The 19,346-nt window shown below is 42.2% G+C and overlaps 1 protein-coding gene across 1 annotated transcript in view; it reads left to right on the plus strand.

Annotated features, from left to right (window-relative positions):
* The window catches only part of PHLPP2 (PH domain and leucine rich repeat protein phosphatase 2), a 43,006-nt gene that overhangs the window by 379 nt on the left and 23,281 nt on the right, over positions 1–19,346 (plus strand). The window contains exons 2-6 of the mRNA XM_075714868.1: positions 201–448; positions 11,001–11,134; positions 15,334–15,524; positions 16,858–16,983; positions 18,193–18,347. Coding sequence (XP_075570983.1) covers positions 201–448; positions 11,001–11,134; positions 15,334–15,524; positions 16,858–16,983; positions 18,193–18,347 — 854 coding nt within the window. The remainder of the gene's footprint in view (positions 1–200; positions 449–11,000; positions 11,135–15,333; positions 15,525–16,857; positions 16,984–18,192; positions 18,348–19,346) is intronic.

Genomic DNA, 19,346 nt, shown 5'->3' on the forward strand with positions numbered 1-19,346 from the left:
CCGAGCGCTCCCGGGGGCCGTGGGGGTCCCGAGCCCAGCGGAGCGGCGGGGTCTCTGGGCCCGGCCGCGCCTGCGGCCTGCGCGGAGGGGCTGCCTGCGGGCCCGGCGGCCGGGCCGGAGCGGAGCGGTCAGCTGCGGCCTTGGAGGGAGGAGGGCGGTCGGGGGCAGCCGCTGACGCTCTGGTTTGGGCTGCCTTGCAGAGAAATGTGAAGCGCAACGGGAGCAGGAGCTGTTTGAACAGAAGTCGGTTTAGTTCCCGTGAGAGGGACTGGCTGAAAGAGGACGTCGGACGAGGCTGCGTGTATGTTTACGGAAGAGATTCTGCAGCTGCTGCTTCTTCTTCAGACTTGCGCTTGGTCCTCTGTACAGTGGGCACCCCAGCGTCTGAGATATGTGATGGAGAAGGGAGGAAAAACCTCTTTTTGCAACTTCATGGAGACCTGGTCAGGTGAGGGCTGAAAAAGGATCAATCTGTTTGAGAAACATTTGCTTTAGTCTTGTAGGGCTCTCTTCACTGCGTGCCTACATATGCTAGCAGGACAGACACGGAACAGACAGAGGTGGTAGGTAGCAGTTAGATATAGCCTTGAGTAATGCGATTCATAAACATGAAGCAGTGGCGTGCCTTTTACACATCTCTTAGTTAGGTCATAGGTGTTTCAGCTGGGAGGGTTTGGCTGGTGCTCCAACCAGAAATACGTCCTCATTTTGTAGGCAGAGGCTATTGTTCATATACTCTTTTATTATGTTCTATGTTAGAGACATTTTAGTGTCCAGAAAACTTAAGCTATTTAAGAGGCTGTAAACAGTTATTCTGAGTGAGTGAAACACGTAAGGTACTTTCACAGTTATGTCATGTAATATTTATGCGTTAGTAATTTTTTTGCTAAGAAGAGTTGCCAGGTAAATAATTAAAGGTAGACAGAAAGATAGCATAATAAGGGTTATACAAAGAAGACTTGAAGTATCAGATTACATGTTTTATGCCTGCAGTCGATTTAGGCTGAAAGTAGACAGCTCAGGGTTTAATGTGCATGAACTTTATGCTATGAGTATATTATGGACTCCTTGATGTTTACAAGCTCCCATTAGGTTTGTTAGGATTTAGACTTTGCATTGATTCTTTGGACTTAAGGTTCAGCTATAAAGTTGCCATTCCTGTTCTCAGGGGAAAAAAATTGCTGTTGGTCTCCTTACTTGAGGGCCAAGCAGTAGAGACAGCACACGCTGAACAGGACTAGTAGCTGGGTTTTTGATAGTGAAACGAAAGTCCTAAGTTGCACATGTCCAAATTTTACAAACATGGCACATGTTTGATCAGGTAGAGGGAGGGAGTGCTAGTGGCAAGAGATGCAGAGAATAGGATGTGGTTAAAACTGACTGTTGAAAAAAGCTATTTAGACCTGTTTGCCTTGCCCAGCCCAGGTTATCGGAACCAGGGATAGGTTAGTTAGAAATACAGTATGAGGATAGATTGACATTTGAATGTAGCCGTCAAGGCAGCTGAAAATCTTCATTCATTGTTTGAAGAATTTATAAGGAAATTGGCTTATTTTGGACCCTAATAGTGTGCAGATTTTCCAGTATTTAGAAAGAAGAACAGACCCTTTATTGCAGATTATGAAAAAGGCTAGGTAAAGCTTGTAGATGTGTTCAGAGGGGAATGTTTTGACTTTTTTTTAGCTCTTGAAATGGCTTTTGTGTTTGAATGCTTTTAAATATCTGTCTCTCTTCTTGTGCTAGGTAGCTGTGCCTCTCTGATTTGTGGCAGGCTTTGTGCTGGATTAGCAAACTGGTCCTGCCACCAGTGTTTTGGAAGCAAGTACAGAGTCGTAAATGTTTACTTCCCACTCTTGTTGCCTCTTGGTGCATCTAGCACTTTGTCAAGCTTTGTCTTAAATCTCATGAAGAATCATAGAATCATAGAATTGTTTAGGTTGGAAAAGACTTTTAAGATCATCCAGTCCAACCCCAACATTACCAAGTCCACACTAAACCAATTAAGGGTAGACTAGACTAAAACATGTCCCAAAGTGCCACATCTACTTGGTTTTTGAACGCTTCTAGGGATGGTGACTCCACCACCTCTCTGGGCAGCCTGTTCCAATGCTTGACTACCCTTTCCGTGAAGAAATTTTTCCTAATATCCGATTTAAACCTCCCCTGATGCAAGAGTTCTTGATTATGGCGTGTCTGTTCCTTGTAATTCTCAGAATGTATTTGCCACAGAGGAGATCCCTGAATTACTTCCCATTGTGGGTGTTCTCAGTAGAGAAATGGGAGTTAACCAGTATTGCTTCAGTAACATCTGCGTTAGTAACAGGAAGCAGGCCTGAATGGTACCTGCTTGCACATCCACAGGAAGATGACAGAATGCTCAAGATATCCCCGTGCCCTGTTGAGATAATTCCTCCCTTGAACAAAGTTTGCTGATTAATATAATGCGTTTGGGAATACAAATTACTCTGTTCAGCATCTGATTGCAATTTACCATAGGTACATTTGTCTCCCAAACAACTTCTGATTCTTCAGCCTCTTAAAATTAGTAGGTGACTTTCTTTCAGAAGATGAGTAGGGCAAAGATTGATTTGGCATCTGACTCAGAACACTGAAAACTGGACAGTAAAAGGAAGAATAACTGAAACCTTTTTTGCATATTCACTTCAAATATTCAGTGGTGTCCTTGTGATCATTCTGCGTTTCCCTTTCAAGTGCATGTACAGGGGAGTCAGTTTCTGTCAGAACTTTCTTTTATTCTCCACGGTGCGCCTCAAGGATCTTTAGAGTTCTCTTTGCTAGAATCTTTCCTTATGTTAGCATCCTTTCATATTCAGGAGTTACACCTTCTTGCAGAGGGAAGGATTAAACAAAAATAGCACAGATACCTTCTTTGGTCTGGACACCCCTCACAACTAAAATTTAAACTACAGTGTCATGGTTTAACCCCTTCTGGCAACTAAGCACCAGCCAGTTGCTTGCTCACTCTCCCCGTAGTGAGATGGGGGAGAGAATCAGAAAGGGAAAAGTGATAAAACTCATGGGTTGAGATAAAGACAGTTTAATAGGTAGAGCAAAAGCCGCACACACACGCAAAGCAAAATAAGGAATTTATTCACTGCTTCCCATGGGTAGGCAGGTGTTCAGCCATCTTCAGGAAAGCAGGGCTTTATCACGCATAAGGGTGACTTGGGAAGACAAATACCATCACTCCCAACATCCCCTCCTTCCTTATTCCCTCAGCTTTGTATGCTGAGCATGACGTCATATGGTGTGGGATATCCCTTGGGTCAGTTGAGGTCAGCTGTCCCAACCGTGTCCCCTCCCAACTCCTTGTGCCCCCTCAGCCTGCTCACTGGTGGGGTGAGAAGCAGAAAAGGCCTTGATGCTGCGTAAGCACGGCTTATCAGTGACTAAAACATCCCTGTGTTATCAACACTGTTTTCAGCACAAATCCAAAACATAGCCCCATACTAGCTACTATGAAGAAAATGAACTCTATCCCAGCCAAAACCCAGCACATTCTGACAACTAAAATATCAGCGTGTTATGAACATTATTCTCATCCTAAATCCAAAACACACTGCTATACCAGCTACCAGGAAGAAAATTAACTCTATCCCAGGCAAAACCAGCACATGCAGATTTGAAAACTTGACTGTTGCTTATGAAGAAGAGCTACAGTTGCAGCAGGCGTTGTGGAACTGTTGCTACTTTTTATTGGCTTTTCTGTTTCCTTACCCTTTGTACCGTCACTTAATGGAGCTGCTTCTCTGACTATTGGAAGTGTCCAGTACCTGATATGTGATACTGATGTGTATATAATGGGCTGTTTCTGTCAAATAGCAGCTGCTGTGACAGCCAGGGTGTTCTCCATGTGTGCTAGCATGCAGTGTATATTGCACTGGCTACAAGATGATTTTTTACATTTCTAATGTGATCACATGCCAGTTTGGGTTTCATACCACATTGCTTTCTCTGAAAAGGAAAGCGTGTTTTTCTACCTCAAGCTTTAACTATTGCCTCTGGAACCTGTCAGCCTTGACCATGTTAGCAAAGAAATTCCATATAGAAACTGCCGTTCCAGCTAGTGGTTTTGGTTTTCCCTTTCTTGGCCTATCCTAGATTTTATTAGTGAATCACATGGCTCTTGACAAGAACTTGGACCAGTGATTCATTCAGTCAAGTCTGCAGAATGTCTCCAAAGACATTCAATGAATTGCTCCCTTTCCTGGTTTGAATGTGGTCTGTAGGTAAGGAAGTGGTTTGTTCATTGCTTTATTTACAAAGCCTTATGCTGGACCTGTGGGTGTCATTAGCTAAACGCCTGGACCTGCGCTAGCGTTTCCTGGGTCACAGACCCAGCTTACTGCTAGTGCCAGATGAGTAGCTTGGCTGCGGGCTGGGAGTCAAACGCCCTTCCCACCAGCTCTTCACGCTTGAAGTGTGTAACACCAAGCAGAGCGGTCAGTCATTGCCTCCTGTGTACATGTGGCTTTTTAGGTGTAGATTCCTCTGTAAACTCAAACTCTTTTGCCAGGTAGTGAACCTGGAACAACTTGTGTTGTTTTGCAGACAACTTGAATTCAGAAGACTTAACTTTTTGGCAAGGCTTTTGTCTTCCAACTGGTGGCAAGCTAAACCTAGATGGTGCAATAGTACAGATTACTCTTTTGATTGGTTCGGATAGGTACGGTACTATGGCAAGAGATACATTTGTTAGGGGATTAGGCTTAAATAGATATTACTGCCAATGTTCCTTTTGTACATAGCTTTTTTGGAAAAGAAACAAAACCGAGGGCATTGTGTTTGTTGTCTGCAAGAAGGGTATCAGTTTGATTTATGTGGACAAGAAAGAAAATTAAGGGATTTTCAAATTAGCATTTTGAAACCCTGCAGCAGTAATTCTTGCTGAAGTGAAAGATGAGAAGAATAAAAATAATGAAAAAATCAGATCTCATCTCCAGAAGGGGCAAGTCTGGCAGGATAGAGTATCCAGCTTTTTCAGGAAGGTGAACCACAATACTGTACCTCAGAGAGTATTGAGCAACCTGTACAACTGTGATTTAATTTGTGTCATATGAAAAGTGCTTATCCCTTTACTGTATTAAGGTTCTTCCTGAATTCTGATGTGCAAGAAGTATATTGTTCAGTGCATACTTGCAAAAGTCCATTCAACAACCAAACTGTAATGTTTGAGTGGGGTTTTTTTTCCTACGAAATCTAGATGCAGACTACTTGAACTGTTCTTTTTGAGAGTGACATTCAAGCATTTATGGCTCCTGAGCAATGGGTCACATGCTGGAAAAGCTGTTTTCTGGCAAGCATAAGGCTTTAATAGCGGAAGAATTGGAATCTAGGGGTAGTCAAGGGAAGCTTGGGCAAGGTATTTGGAGATCTGGTCAAATCCCTTATATTCTTCTTGGATTCTGCACTGAAGGGTATAGAATGCATCAGGGTTTACTGTGTTGGAAGTCAGCATTGTTCAGTGCCATCTATTATTTATTCCAGTTTCTAGTAGCTTGCCTGTTATAGGAGACAGACACACAGGTTTGTCATTTCCAAGATTACCTCAGAAAGCTCTTTTGAAACTTTGGTGTCATGTTCACTGCTATCTGTAGCAAAAAAAATTAAGTGATAATGTAAACCTCAGTTAGGTATTTATAGAATTGCTTCAAACAGCACTATTTGAATTTCCATTCTCGACTGCTGTTTTCCTTTTTTGGTGGGGTTTTGTTTGTTTGTTTTTGGAAGCTATTTTCTGGTTTATTTTGGAAAGCATGGGATCTGATCCTTGCTTATAGGCTCTCCAAATTATTTCAGAAGATTCTCATCTCACTGAAGATGTAAAGTGGGATGGCATCATCAAGAGTGAAGTCATCCCAACTACAGAGGCGAGTTACACTTTTTGTGATACTGAGTCAAACTTGGATTCTGCTTCTAAGACACATGAAATGGTATCAGGTAACTTCCATGTGGTCTTCAGATTAAAATTTGACACAATTAGAGCTAAACAACTAAACCTGGATAGGCAGAGAGGAACCCCATGAAGTTCAACAAAGTGAAAAGCCAAGTCCTGCACCTGGGAGGAACAACCCCAGGCATTACACACGGGGGGCTGACTAGCTGGAAAGCAGCTTTGTGGAGAAGGATCTGGGCATCCTGGTGAGCAACAAGCTGACCATGAGCCAGCAATGTGCCCTTGCAGTAAAGGCCAGCAGCAACGTGGGCTGCATTAGGAGGAGCATTGCCAGGAGGCCCAGGGAGGTGATCCTACCCCTCTACTGGCTCTGGTGAGGCCACACCTGGAATGCTGTGTCCGTTTCCGGGAGTGCAAGAGAGGCAAGGACTCACTGGAATGAGTACAGCAAAGAACCACTAAGGTGATTAAGGGACTGGAGCATCTTTCATCTGGGAGAGCTGGGACTGCTCAGACTGGAGAAGGCTCAGGGGAATCTTACTAATGTGTATAAATACCTGATGGAAAAAGATGAAGACAATGGAGCCAGACTTTTTCAGTGGTGCCCAGTGACAGGAGCAGAGGCGATGGGCACGAACTGAAACACAGGGGGTTCCCTCTGAACATCAGGAAACGCTTTTTCACTGTGAGGGTGACAGAGCATTGGCACAGGTTACTCAGGGAGGTTGTGGAGTCTCCTTCAAGATATTGAAAACGCAACTGGATGAGGTCCTGGACAACCAGCTGTAGGTGGCCCTGCCTGAGGGCGGGGGTTGGGTCAGATGATCGCTCCAGAGGCTTGTTCCAACCACATTGACTCGGCGATAAAAAAAGATTTTTTTTTTTTTTTTTTTTTAAAAAAAAGTTCCAAAATCTGATTTCCATTTTACTAGTGCTAATGGATGGACTGACTCTGGAAAAAGTATTGTCGTGGTTTAGCCCCAGCCTGCAACTAAGCACCACGCAGCCGCTCGCTCACTCCCCCTACCCCGATGGGATGGGGGAGAGAATCGGAGGAGTAAGAGTGAGAAACACTCCTGGGGTGAGATAAGAACAGTTTAATAACTGAAATAAAGTCAAACAGTAATGATAATAACAATAATAATATACAAAGCAAGTGATGCCCAATGCAATTGCTCACCACCCGCTGACCCATACCCAGACAGCTCCCGAGCAGCGATCGCTGCCCCCCGGCCAGCCGCCCCCCCCCCCCCCCCCCCCCCCCCCAGTTTCTATACTGCCCATGACATCACATGGTATGGACTAGCCCTTGGGGCAGTTTGGATCAACTCTTCTGGCTGTGCCCCCTCCCAGTTTCTTGTGCCACTGGCAGAGCATGGGAAGCTGAAAAGTCCTTGACTAGCATAAGCAGTACTGAGCAACAACTAAAAACATCAGCGTGTTATCAACATTCTTCTCCTACTAAATCCAAACCACAGCACTGTGCCTGCTACTAGAAAGAAAATTAACTCTATCCCAGCCGAAACCAGGACAGTATGTATTTAAAGTCTTAAATACTTGCATTACTGGTTTGTATGATTTAATGCTGTACTTGCCATGGAGATTAAACTCACTTTCTAATCAGTGTAAGCAGATAGAAATATCTGTACTGAATTGTTGACAAGTTAAACAGCAGTAATCATCTGAGCTCAGTGAGTTGGCATTATGTACCTTAAGCTCCTGTGGTTTTTGAGCATTTGTTCAATTTGGTTTGGAAAGTGTATGTGAATTTGGCATTCACAAAATTTTTTCCTTCAAAAAAGGTGTTACAAAGAATTTGGAATGCAGCAGAAACTGTGTCTTTGTCATACATGTGTGTCATAGCATCTGATTTGGATTCCAGAAGAGAATAGTTAGGCCTGGGGAGGGCAGGAAGGGGAGGGATTGTGCTTTCTGCTGAAATTTATCTGAATTTGCCTTAAACTACACTGGCTAGCTCTTTATTTCCTTTTCTTTACTGTTTCAAAGAAGGGGCAGAAAGAAAAAGCAGTTTTCCAGATGTTTTTTCTATTTTAAAAAAGCACCACCACAAAAAACCACAACAAACCAGCAGTACCAGCAGCAATGGCATGCATTGCTCACAGTCACCCGATTACATCCTGAACTTTAAAGTGATGCATGAATATTGTTCTCATGTATGAGTTTTGGAGTATACTTACAGTACATATCAAATTGCTATCTCTGACATTGCTTTTAGTCACATTGGAAGCTTCACAAAATTAGGATAACTCCTAAAAATCAAACTAAAAATTATGACTGGTGACAGACATTGGTATGAATAAACAATGTTTTCTACTGGTTAAGGCAGCTGATATTTCATAAATTAAAATTTAAATCCTACTAGTCCAATCAAGGAAGGAATAAGAACAGATTTCCAAGCAAACCAGCTCTATCTGGGAGTGATCCTTTGGGTGGATTTGAAGATACACATCAAGGTTTTCCTCATTTATCTGTTAGATAAAGCCTATTTATGGGTTGAAATTTGCAAATAACTTTCTGACTATATTTAGGGCTGACTAGAGGCTAGAGTCTGCAAGGCCTGACATCAGTTTATTAGTCAGTAGAAGCTCCAAGAGACAGTTACTGAAGTTAGAGGAAGGGGGTCATTTCATATACAGCCTTCTGGTTAGCAAGTTGATGTATTTCTCTGTAAAACAAAAAGGGAGGGAGCCAAATTGCCCTAATCAGGCTTAGCAAACATTGAGCAGTAAGAATGGGTTTTTTTCTGGATCAGCTGTATATCAACTACATTGTCTTTTCAGGCTAGAAACTTTGTTGGTTTGGATCATAACTTTGAGAGTAATCCTGTTTCTGATCCAGAGGTCCTGTGTGTGAAGTGAAAGAGTTGCAATGTACATGCTTGCCATACCTGAGGTCATTTTACTTCTTGAGGTGTGTCCTGATGACTACAAAGGAAGTCTGGATGACTAGATACTTGTAAATAGTGCATGTTTTATGAAATCAGTCCTCCCTTAATTATGAGACGGCATTTGTAAAGCTGTCAATAATAGTGGAAATACTGTAATATAATCATTTAAAAGAATGAGAAATATTTTTGTTCTTCACTTGAGAAGAAGTGGAAGGGTTTGGTACATAGAGTAATAAAATATTTCACGTTAAGACATGCAGCATAAATCATGTGTGGAAGTCAACAAAGTTTAGTAGAAAACAGGTCTTACCGAACAAACTTGATCTTGATGCTTTGAAATGTCAAGCTTGGTCGCCAAAGGCATTAGTCATTTGTTGCAGCGTGTGATGTTGGATGGGGCTCTGAGCAACCTGATCTAGTTGTAGATGTCCCTGCTCGTTGCAGGAGGGTTGGACTAGATGACCTTTAAAGGTCCCTTCCAACCCAAACCATTCTGTGATTGTATGTTCTGATGTCATTGGTAGAAAAGCAATGCACAAACCAGTAAAACTCATTGGCTGATTCAAATTGGAAACTGTTATTCAGTGTAAGCATTTTTTTTTTTTTTTTGGATGAGAGGTTAGTGGATGTCTGAATGAAGAAAGGTAAACTTGCACTGTTCAGTTGCTTTGTTAATAATCTGCAGCTAAAAGAAAGGTAACGACTCGGGAAGGCATAGATGGAAGGAGTGATGAGTACTGAGAAGTCAGGACAACAGGTTGATCTCGATGGTTTAGCATACAGTATTCTCTGGAAAACACTGCTTTTCAATATCGCTGGATATATTTATGTAAAAGCCAAGTGTACCAAATACTGAAGAGGAGAGGAGAGGAAGGAGGCTATAACTTGCAAAAACTGCAGTTCAGGAGGACTTGTGGATTGAAGAGGTATGAGTGAATGTGCCAAATAGTCAAGAGCAGGTTTGATCTAGGAATATAAATAGTGTTGAGTAGAACCAAGAAGCCTCTCTACATTTTTTTTTGTATTATCAGAGCATGGATACAGCAAACAGTTGTGGTGCTAGTGCTTACAGAATGTTGGCAAGCTAAAAAAAAATCGGTGGTAAAAATTATTTTGAGTCAAAGTAGACCCACCCTACTGCAAGAAAATTTTAAAAGCACATCGAGCCTCATCTTGAAAAGGAAGCTTGAAATAGTCTCGTGACTTATAAACACCTGTTTAAAGAATAGGTGACAAGTTGAGGTCCAGGGACTGTAATCTGAAGCTAGGCACTTTTAGATTAAAAATGAGGTTTTTTTTTAATGGTGGATAATGAGTGGACCACTGGAGTGATTTATTTTAACTCTCGTCTTACATTTTCAGTACTTAATCTTTTACACTAAGATTATTTTTGCTAAAGTAAGTCTTCTAATTTAGCAAGAAACTCTGTTATTTTTATTGCAGAAAATAACAATTCAGCATCTCTGGAAGAAGTGAGATGAGAGGATCAGAAAACATCTTTTCTGTTCTGATTATACTAAACCTGATATTTCAGGAGAACTTTCTCTTATTGCTGTTTATTCAAGTTAGACACTGAATCCTTGCTATGATTTGTTGTAGGTCTAAAAATGTCTTTTCTTTAAAGGTACCGTTTGAGTTAATTTGCCAAAGCATGAGAATCTCACACTGATGAGAGCTAAAGAGAATGGGAAATTTCTTTTCTTTCTTCTTAGAAGTCATTCTTCAGGAGGATTCTCATATGCTTTGCTCCCAGCTGCATTTGGAAGAGAAATTTAAGTAGAGTTCTTTTATATCTTTCAGTCATTGTACATAGGGTTTTTTAATTATTTGGTTAATTAATTAATTAATACTGCTCTTTGTGCAGTATTTCTGGGTTTGTTTCATGTCGTCGTTTCCTCCTGATGTTCCTTAAATCATGGAATGGAAATGATCACCATGGATTGTATGGCTTGTGCCTATTGGTTTCCTTCTCCGTTTCCCTTCTGCAATGTAATTCTTCAAGTGCTGCAGTTCTTCAGTGCTACTTGACAAGCAGAAAGCACAGACCCCAAGGATGTGTGCTTGCCAGCCCTTTTCAGAGGAGCAGAACAACCAGTATTCCTTACACTTTAGCTGCAATGAGACTTGTTTAATCTTTTTTGTGTTCTCAAACTACCTTCTTGTATGTTTTGACAGGAGGCTGGAGCCCACAGAAAAACCCCTTCAGATTGTGTATGACTACTTGGCTGGGTTGGGTTTTGATGATCCTGTCAGAATGCAGGAGGAGGCAGCAAACTCTGATCTCAGCTGTATGATTCGCTTTTACAGTGGTAAGAAATTGTGTGTGTGCACACTGTTGCTGTTCCTCTAGCTTTAACTGTGAGGTGGAACTCAGCTGAAGGCCAAGTCATTGACCTGTTGGGTTTATAGATGGCTACGTGAAACACCCAAAGTACCAGTAAGCATTTCTTAAAATAACGAGTCTTCAAGATTAATAGAAAAAAAACACAGTTCTGTAGTTCCCTTGATCTTAGATGTGGCTTGAGGAAAAGACAGCTTCACAAGAAGACACAAGATTGCTCTGTTGTCTTTAGTTTCTAGTGTTACGCCAAATGTCTTAGAGTTCCTAAAGGGATCAGAAACATATTGCAGTTCAGTCTAGATATGCCTGAGAATTGTATTTCTAAAAGGTATATGGATATGGGCAAGGATGCCTCCACAGCCTGCAAATAGGGAGTGAAAGTTTGAGGTGGTTAATAATAATGCAGGCTGCCGTTAGAAACCCAGTGCATTTCACTGCAGAATTGAGACTTCTAAGTGGCCTAAGGCATCAGTTTGGGCAGGATACCATGTGCATAAGGAGCAACAGAATGATAGTTGTAGGCCTGTTGGCATATGGTACTAGCAGTCAGAGAAAGAATTCACCAAAGTGAAGAGGAAATACAAAAGAAATAAGGGGGAGGAAAGCTGATAGCGAAATTATTGAATTACTTTTCAATACTTCACCTGAGTATTTTTTGCATTTCATAAAAAAAAAATCAAAGTGCTTTTAATGGAAAGTTGTTCTTGCACAGTGGAGCTGGGTAGTCTGACTAAGCTGCTAGCCATCATTTGTTTATTGAGTGTAAAAAAGGAAAAATAGAATCGTAAGAATTCAGCTTCTCCACCCCTTTACCTGAGACAAACCCCTTCTGTCTGGGAGCTGTGTGCAGAACAGGCAAAACAGTGTAGAAATGTAATGGAGATGGGAAGAAGTAGGACATGCATACAGTCTGGATTTATAGGGCAAGGAGTAGGGAGTTGGAAGTTACATCAGCTGGAAGGAGGAGAGGCATCAAGCATAGGGCTGTAGAGAACTTTTGAAGAAAAAATTAGCAATTCAGTTTGGGTATGTCAGACAGGAACTGCTGAGGATTCAGGAACAGTGACGCAACTTCGTGCAAGCAAGTAGGTAGAAAATGGAATTGAGTAGTATCAGTCAGCATGGGAGGGTAGTCCTGCTTAGAAAGAGGCTGTGAGGGAAGAAGTATAAGGGTTGAAGAGTGTTCAGGAGACCTGTTTTAAGAAAGTAAAAGCAAACGCTGACAAAGTGGTTCTTAAAGGTAGCAGAGGAATTAGAGGGAATGTTATGGAGGATTATGTGATAATTTTGCAAAGCCTGCAGCTGAGAACATAAGGGACAAAGTAATGCATTTTAGCCAGAGAAACATTACTTAGAATCATAGAATCACAGAATGGTTTGGGTTGGAAGGGACCTTTAAAGATCATCCAGTCCAACCCCCTGCCTTAGGCAGGGCCACCTTTCATTAGATCAGGTTGCTCAAAGCCCCGTCCAACCTGACCTTGAACACTTCCAAGGATGGGGCATCCACAGCTTCTCTGGGCCACCTGTGCCAGCACCTCGCCACCCTCATCGTAAACACCATTTCTTCCTTATGTCCAATCTAAACCTATCCTCTTTCAGTTTAAAACCATTCCCCCTTCTCCTGTCACTCCAGGCCTTGGTAAAAAGCCTCTGTGGGCCTTTCTTATAAGGCCCCTTTATATACTGAAATGCTGCAAGGAGGTCTTCCCGAAGCCTTCTCTTCTCCAGGCTGAACAACCCCAACTCTCTCAGCCTTTCTTCATAGGAGAGGTGTTCCAGCCACCTGACCATTTCCGTGGCCCTCCTCTGGACCTGCTGGAGTGCTGAGACCAGCCTTCATCTTTCTTTCACTCCTTGGGGATGTCTTTTGGATTTCTCTGCTCTCTTCCCACATTCTGTCTGCCTTTCTCATGTGATACATTGGGTTTGTTTCTTTCCCTAGTGCATGGTGAGTACTTACGCCCAGTTGGGGTGATGGAAATACAAGTGGATTAATAGAAATCTCACATTAAACAGCAGTGAGAGGGAAGCATGCTTCCTGAAGTCTGGCTGTTGAGATACTTGTAGGAGCCCAAGATTTTTATGAGGGGATAGGATGTGTTAGATTGTCTGGGAGAATGGGGAGAGGGCTTCCTCTCAATGGAAGTCACTTGGAGAATGGAGGCCAGTGACCCAGGCTGGATGAGACCAAATGTTACGAGGTCTTTACATGCTTCAACAACAGATCAAATGGAAGAAGCTCTTCAGGGCCATCAAACTGTTCATCTATGTCAGGTGTGACAGCCATGAATTGTAGAGGGTCACACTCTTTTCTCTGGTGGGGAATTGTCTTGATTCCTTGTATTGCTATACCTGGACTTGTGTAACTTGTAAGGTGCTGTCAGAGCTGCTAGCTCTGTCTATTGATGAGCCGTATCCTTGCTCTCCGTGGGAAAGCCTGTGCTCGCTAATTGGAGCATGGAGTTAAGCATGATCATGGTGACATTCAAGGCCAAGCTCAGGAGCTGCAAAGAGTGACAGGAACTTGCCTATCCCTAGAGGTTAAGACCATTCTTACACATAGCTTGAGGAGTTGTGAAATAGCTGGGATTCAGAGTACAAGTCCTTGAACATTGCCCCAGGATATTTCCTTAGCACTAGGACATAGGTGTCACGGATATCTCGGAGATGATATGGAAACTAGAGGATTGGTGTAGCTTCTTAGTGATATCTGGTGCTTGGAACAATGCTGCTGTGACAGTCAGTAGGATACCACTTTTGGTCCCATAATGCTGTTTTCTTACAAGTCGAGGGCTGGTCTTTCAACTTGGTGAAATCCAAGCAATTTTTGCTGTGGATGATTGGAGTTTCTTACATTAAAAGACGTCTTATGCCAAACTTCATGTCCCTGAAACAAAGCTACTGTTGTAAATAAACAAACAGCTAAATATTTCAGCTGAATTCAGCCTGGTATAGAAATCAAGACAGTCTTTTAAATTTGGCAAGCTGAAGACCCTGCTCTCCTAACTGAGAAACAGTATAACAACTTTAGTCAGTGGTTAACTTTTTGCTCCTAATAAAAGTCTGGAGTATGGTTTGTGTCTGGAAGTGGGGCATGCATAACCAGTAGTGAGAATATTTTTCCAGCAGATCTAATTAGAGTTTTTGTCATTGTCTGGCATATATGTTGGCTACTCAGTTCCTCTGTGTGACTTTGGGGTGGGAGGAATATAAATACCTGCAGGTTCATGCTGCTTATGGATATCAGGACGCTTGCAGGGCAGTTCAAGACACTTCTGTCAGTAGCAACTTCAGAAAAAAATGGATCTTTTCCTAAGTAGAACAAAGGACCTGTTGCCAGGATCTGTCCTGGGGATTATTTAGGATAAAATGAAATATAAATTTAATATGAGGATATTCTTAACACTTGAAACTCGTAAGTCCATTAGGCCAGACTTATTCCTGTTCTTTAAAGTATTCAATTAAATGACTATTTGGAAAATTTTCCCAACCAGTAAGATAGTATAAACAGTGGACAAAATCTTGAAAAGCATCTGGAAGATTTGTCATTATCTTGGGGAAAAAAAAAAATAGTGAAAGGGGCAAGAAGGTAGGATGACCTAAAAGTAAGTGTATGTGCATTAGAAGACTGGAGTAGAATTCTGCTTTGCTGGTTAGAGTCGTAGCTAGGAGTGCACACAGCACAGTTATAACCGTCAGTGCTCGAGTCCTTTCACTTGAATCATCTTCAGGGAAATAACTTCCTTCTGTAGGTGGTTTTCCTTTAAAACCCAGTAGAAACCACTTATTTGATGGTTTCTGTGACTTTAGCTGACTCAACAGGAGTTTGAAATTGTTCTTCTGTTGCATCTGAATGAAGGATGTTTGGCAAGTGTGTAAGTTTGCTAAGGTCTGTAATTAACTTTGAGATTAAAAACACACTGTATGGCAACTGTTGTAACATTGGACTGAAAGGCATACAGTGGTTGCTTACCAAACCTTACTGCACTGACTGAGAAAGTTGCTTGTCCTCCACTTGAGATTTTTTAAAGTGCAACTTGTCTTGTCTTTGCTTGTTCTTTACAATAACTTATTTTGCATGTTACAGCTGTATTGCTGTTTGTACTCACAGCTGAGAATGAAGAACAAATGGAAAGTAAATGCTAATGTTCCCTTTCTCTTCAGAAAAGCCATGTCAAGTGGAACAGTTAGATCGCATCCTACTCTCTGGAGTCTATAATGTACGCAAAGGAAAGACCCAGTTGCACAAGTGGGCAGAGCGCTTGGTAATTCTCTGTGGTACATGCCTCATTGTGTCCTCTGTGAAAGATAGCCACACAGGGAAGATGCACATCTTGCCTCTCATTGGAGGGAAGGTAAGACTTTTTTTGGTTAGCTTCCTGTGGCTTAGAATGGAGGAAGGGATTATAATGATGGGTGTTATCCAACAGAGGTTAATCTAGGCTTTTGTAACAAATTACTGCATTAACACATGCAGACAGTTTTACAACCCCTTTCTACTTGCTTTGCCTAGGTGGTAGTCTTAAGGCTAATAAAACAAAGAGGCACTAGTTCTGCTTTGACATTAGTAGCCAATGCTGTGAATGGGCATTCTGTTGGATCAACTTCATCAGAAAGATGTTGAGGATTTGGCCTTTCAATACTTAAAGGGGGCTTATAAGAAAGATGGGGACAAACTTTTTAGCAGGGCCTGTTGTGATAGGACAAGGGGTAATGGTTTTAAACTAAAAGAGGGTAGATTTAGACTAGTTATAAGGAAGACATTTTTTACAATGAGGGTGGTGAAACACTGGAACAGGTTGCCCAGAGAAGTTATGGAAGCCCCATCCCTGGAAACATTCAAGGTCAGGCTGGACGGGGCTCTGAGCAACCTGATCCAGTTGAAGATGTCCTTGCTCATGGCAGGGGTGTTAGACTAGATGACTGTCCTGGTTTCGGCTGGGATAGAGTTAATTTTCTTTCTAGTAGCAGGCATAGTGCTGTGTTTTGGATTTAGTAGGAGAAGAATGTTGATAACATGCTGATGTTTTTAGTTGTTGCTCAGTACTGCTTATGCCAGTCAAGGACTTTTCAGCTTCCCATGCTCTGCCAGGCACACAAGAAACTGGGAGGGGGCACAGCCAGAAGAGTTGATCCAAAATGACCAAAGGGCTAGTCCATACCATATGACGTCATGGGCAGTATAGAAACTGGGGGGGTTGGCCGGGGAGCAGCGATCGCTGCTCGGGAGCTGTCTGGGTATGGGTCGGCGGGTGGTGAGCAATTGCATTGGGCATCACTTGCTTTGTATATTATTATTGTTATTATCATTATTATATTGATGTTATTATCATTACTATTTGACTTTATTTCAATTATTAAACTGTTCTTATCTCACCCCAGGAGTGTTTCTCACTCTTACTCCTCCGATTCTCTCCCCCATCCCATCGGGGTAGGGGGAGTGAGCGAGTGGCTGCGTGGTGCTTAGTTGCAGGCTGGGGCTGAACCACAACAATGACCTTTAAAGGTCCCTTCCAACTCAAACTATTCTATAATTTACTTCTGTGTTTCTCTCCAATAACTTTACAACTGTGTTTCCAGCAAAGTGTAATGTTACTGGTAGTTGGTAATACCTCACCCTAGACTTCAGATACCTTGTAATTGCTGGAGTTTAAGCAGACTGTTCTGTTTTCAATTCTTCCTTTGCAGGTGGAAGAGATGAAACGTCGGCAGTACACACTAGCTTTCACATCTGCTGGAGCACAAGCTCAAACGTACCATGTTTCCTTTGAAACGCTGGCGGAGTGCCAGCGGTGGCACCGACAGGCGTCCACGGTGAGGCCCTGGAGACTGCAGTAGTTTGCGTGGTGGGTTCAGGGGTAAGAAGGATTTTCCAGTGCAGGCTTGGTATGCAGGCAGAGATGAAGCTATCGTGCTGGAGAAAGTACCCAGGACACTTCCCAGCTTTCTTCATTTCTTACATGCTCAGGACTACAGAGATTTTCTTTTAGCCTTCTCTTCTCTCTCTGCCTGTGCAACGATGTTGAGTAGCAGTTCTGCATTTTTTCACCCCTGCTGCACCTATTGAGAGTAGCTAATTACAGGTCACTAGAACAAAACCCAGGGACTGGCTGACTTTATAGCCATAGAAACCTGTAAATTGCACCTGTTGCCATATGTGAATCTGCCTAAACTGTGGCCTGGGCTGGCATGGGGCTACCCTGATAGGTTTGAGTTAACAGAGAGATCATAGGTCAGCAAGGGAAGTGTAGTTTGTTCAGAGCTGCGTCCTTATTCCACATTAAAGTACAATTGGATGGCGATAGCATAATGCTGAGCCACGCTTTGACCTCATATATATATATATAATATTATGAAATATGAAATGAGTTCAGGATAAAACAGGTCATAAAATCTGGAATGACGCAGCGAAGACCTCGAAACAAAGCATACTTAATGAAAGGAGATCTGATATTTGCAAAGACTTTTTGAAATGTTGCAAAGCCATAATTTATGAAGCCTTTTCATCATGACAGGTCATGGTTCCAATGTTATACCCTGAACAATCTAATAAAAGAAAGTCAGAAGAAGTAGCTAGGCCAGGCAGAGGTTCTGTAAACCTTAAAGGTCTGAACTGGAAAGTCAACTGCTTCCTGTTGCTGCTTGCATCTGTGGAAGGCACTCGGAGATTATGCTTTCTCAGCAGAGTTTCCTCCGCCAAAGATAAGGTTTTCTCCATTAGGTTGGCTCTCTTACAGTCTAGCTTTTAGGCAGTGCCGGTTGCACATACAAAGCAAGGCTTTCTGTGTGTCCTAGCTGGTATCCAGCTATGCATCCTTGTCAGGGGGCTTGCAGAACCAATAGTAGCAAATGGCGTAAACTTATACTCTGTGGACTCAGTTTCCTGCGTGGACTCTACCTGGTGGGTACGAGGGGGTTCTTTCATGTTCTTGCAGATTGTTTACTACTTGCATTCTTTGGCCTCCCATTAGACTTCCAGAGAAAAATTGTTGCACAGCTGCAGCTCTTCCTCCTTCTTTTCAGGTTGTGTCTATGCGACTTAGCATGGTTGATCTTTCATGCTACAGCCTTGAGGAAGTACCTGAGTACCTCTTCTACAGTCAAGACATCATCTACCTCAACCTACGACACAATTTTATGAGATCAAGTGGAGCAGGGAGTCTTGACTCTCTTTGCAGGTCTGCAAAGAATTATTTTTCTTCTACGTTTGGAGTTCTTGACACGTGCATCCAGGGATGAAGAGGAAGGGGAATGTATTGCTCATTCTCATGGGATGGTAAAAAGATTGATCTTCAGGAAGCTCTAACAGATGAGGGGGCTATGAAGCAGAATTGAACGGTGCAGGCAGGCGTAAGCTTCCAACAGTGTACAGTATTCATTAACTCCCTTCCACAGATTCTTTGTGCTAAGTTTGGTCTGAGATGAGCCTTGTGGAGTGATATGCCATTTGTTTGGACAAGATGCAACAGTAATATAAGGCTGCTTGCTAAACAGAGAACATTTTGGGGTATAAAATAAAAGGTGAGGGAAAGCATAATGCTGCTGTTGTGGGTAAGTGTTTGTAGGAAGAAGTGCAGATCTGAAAAAAACCTGTTTTGGTAAGTTCTTAATGTTAATTGGCAGAGGGCCTGTGAGACTCCAGCATGGCTTTGGGAACTTGTAATGATCTGCTTTTGAGAGAGTAGCAGTTGTGTGATGGTGTGAAGCATGATGTAGTCATCCTAGGTAAGTGAAGGAGTCTTACAAAAATATTTTTAAATTAATTCCTGAAAACCATAAAAATCTAGAAGAAGATTATTCTGTTCATATCTAATCCAGCCATGCTAAAAAGAATTCAAGGAGCCTCCCTATGAATTTCGAAAGCCATTAGGAAGCCTGTAGTAATACTGTCAAATGGCAGAGTGTTTGGAACACATTGTGGCTTAAGAAAAATGTATTTGGAGAAACTTTGCAAAACTGCAGGTTTTTGATTTGGGTTTTTTCTTTGTGGTTTCGTTTTGTTTATCTCTCGGGGCCTATTACCAGGCTATTTAATTTTTCTTCCTACGTAATGAGATACCTAGGTATCCGTGATGATATATACAGGGAAAAAAAAAAAATTGCTCACCTGTGGGAATTCTTTGCAGTTGCATTGAGAGCCAGAGTCTAGTATGGTTTTGCTTTAATTACAAACTTGT

Source organism: Pelecanus crispus, chromosome 8, assembly GCF_030463565.1.
Source record: "Pelecanus crispus isolate bPelCri1 chromosome 8, bPelCri1.pri, whole genome shotgun sequence".
NCBI classification, from domain to species: domain Eukaryota; kingdom Metazoa; phylum Chordata; class Aves; order Pelecaniformes; family Pelecanidae; genus Pelecanus; species Pelecanus crispus.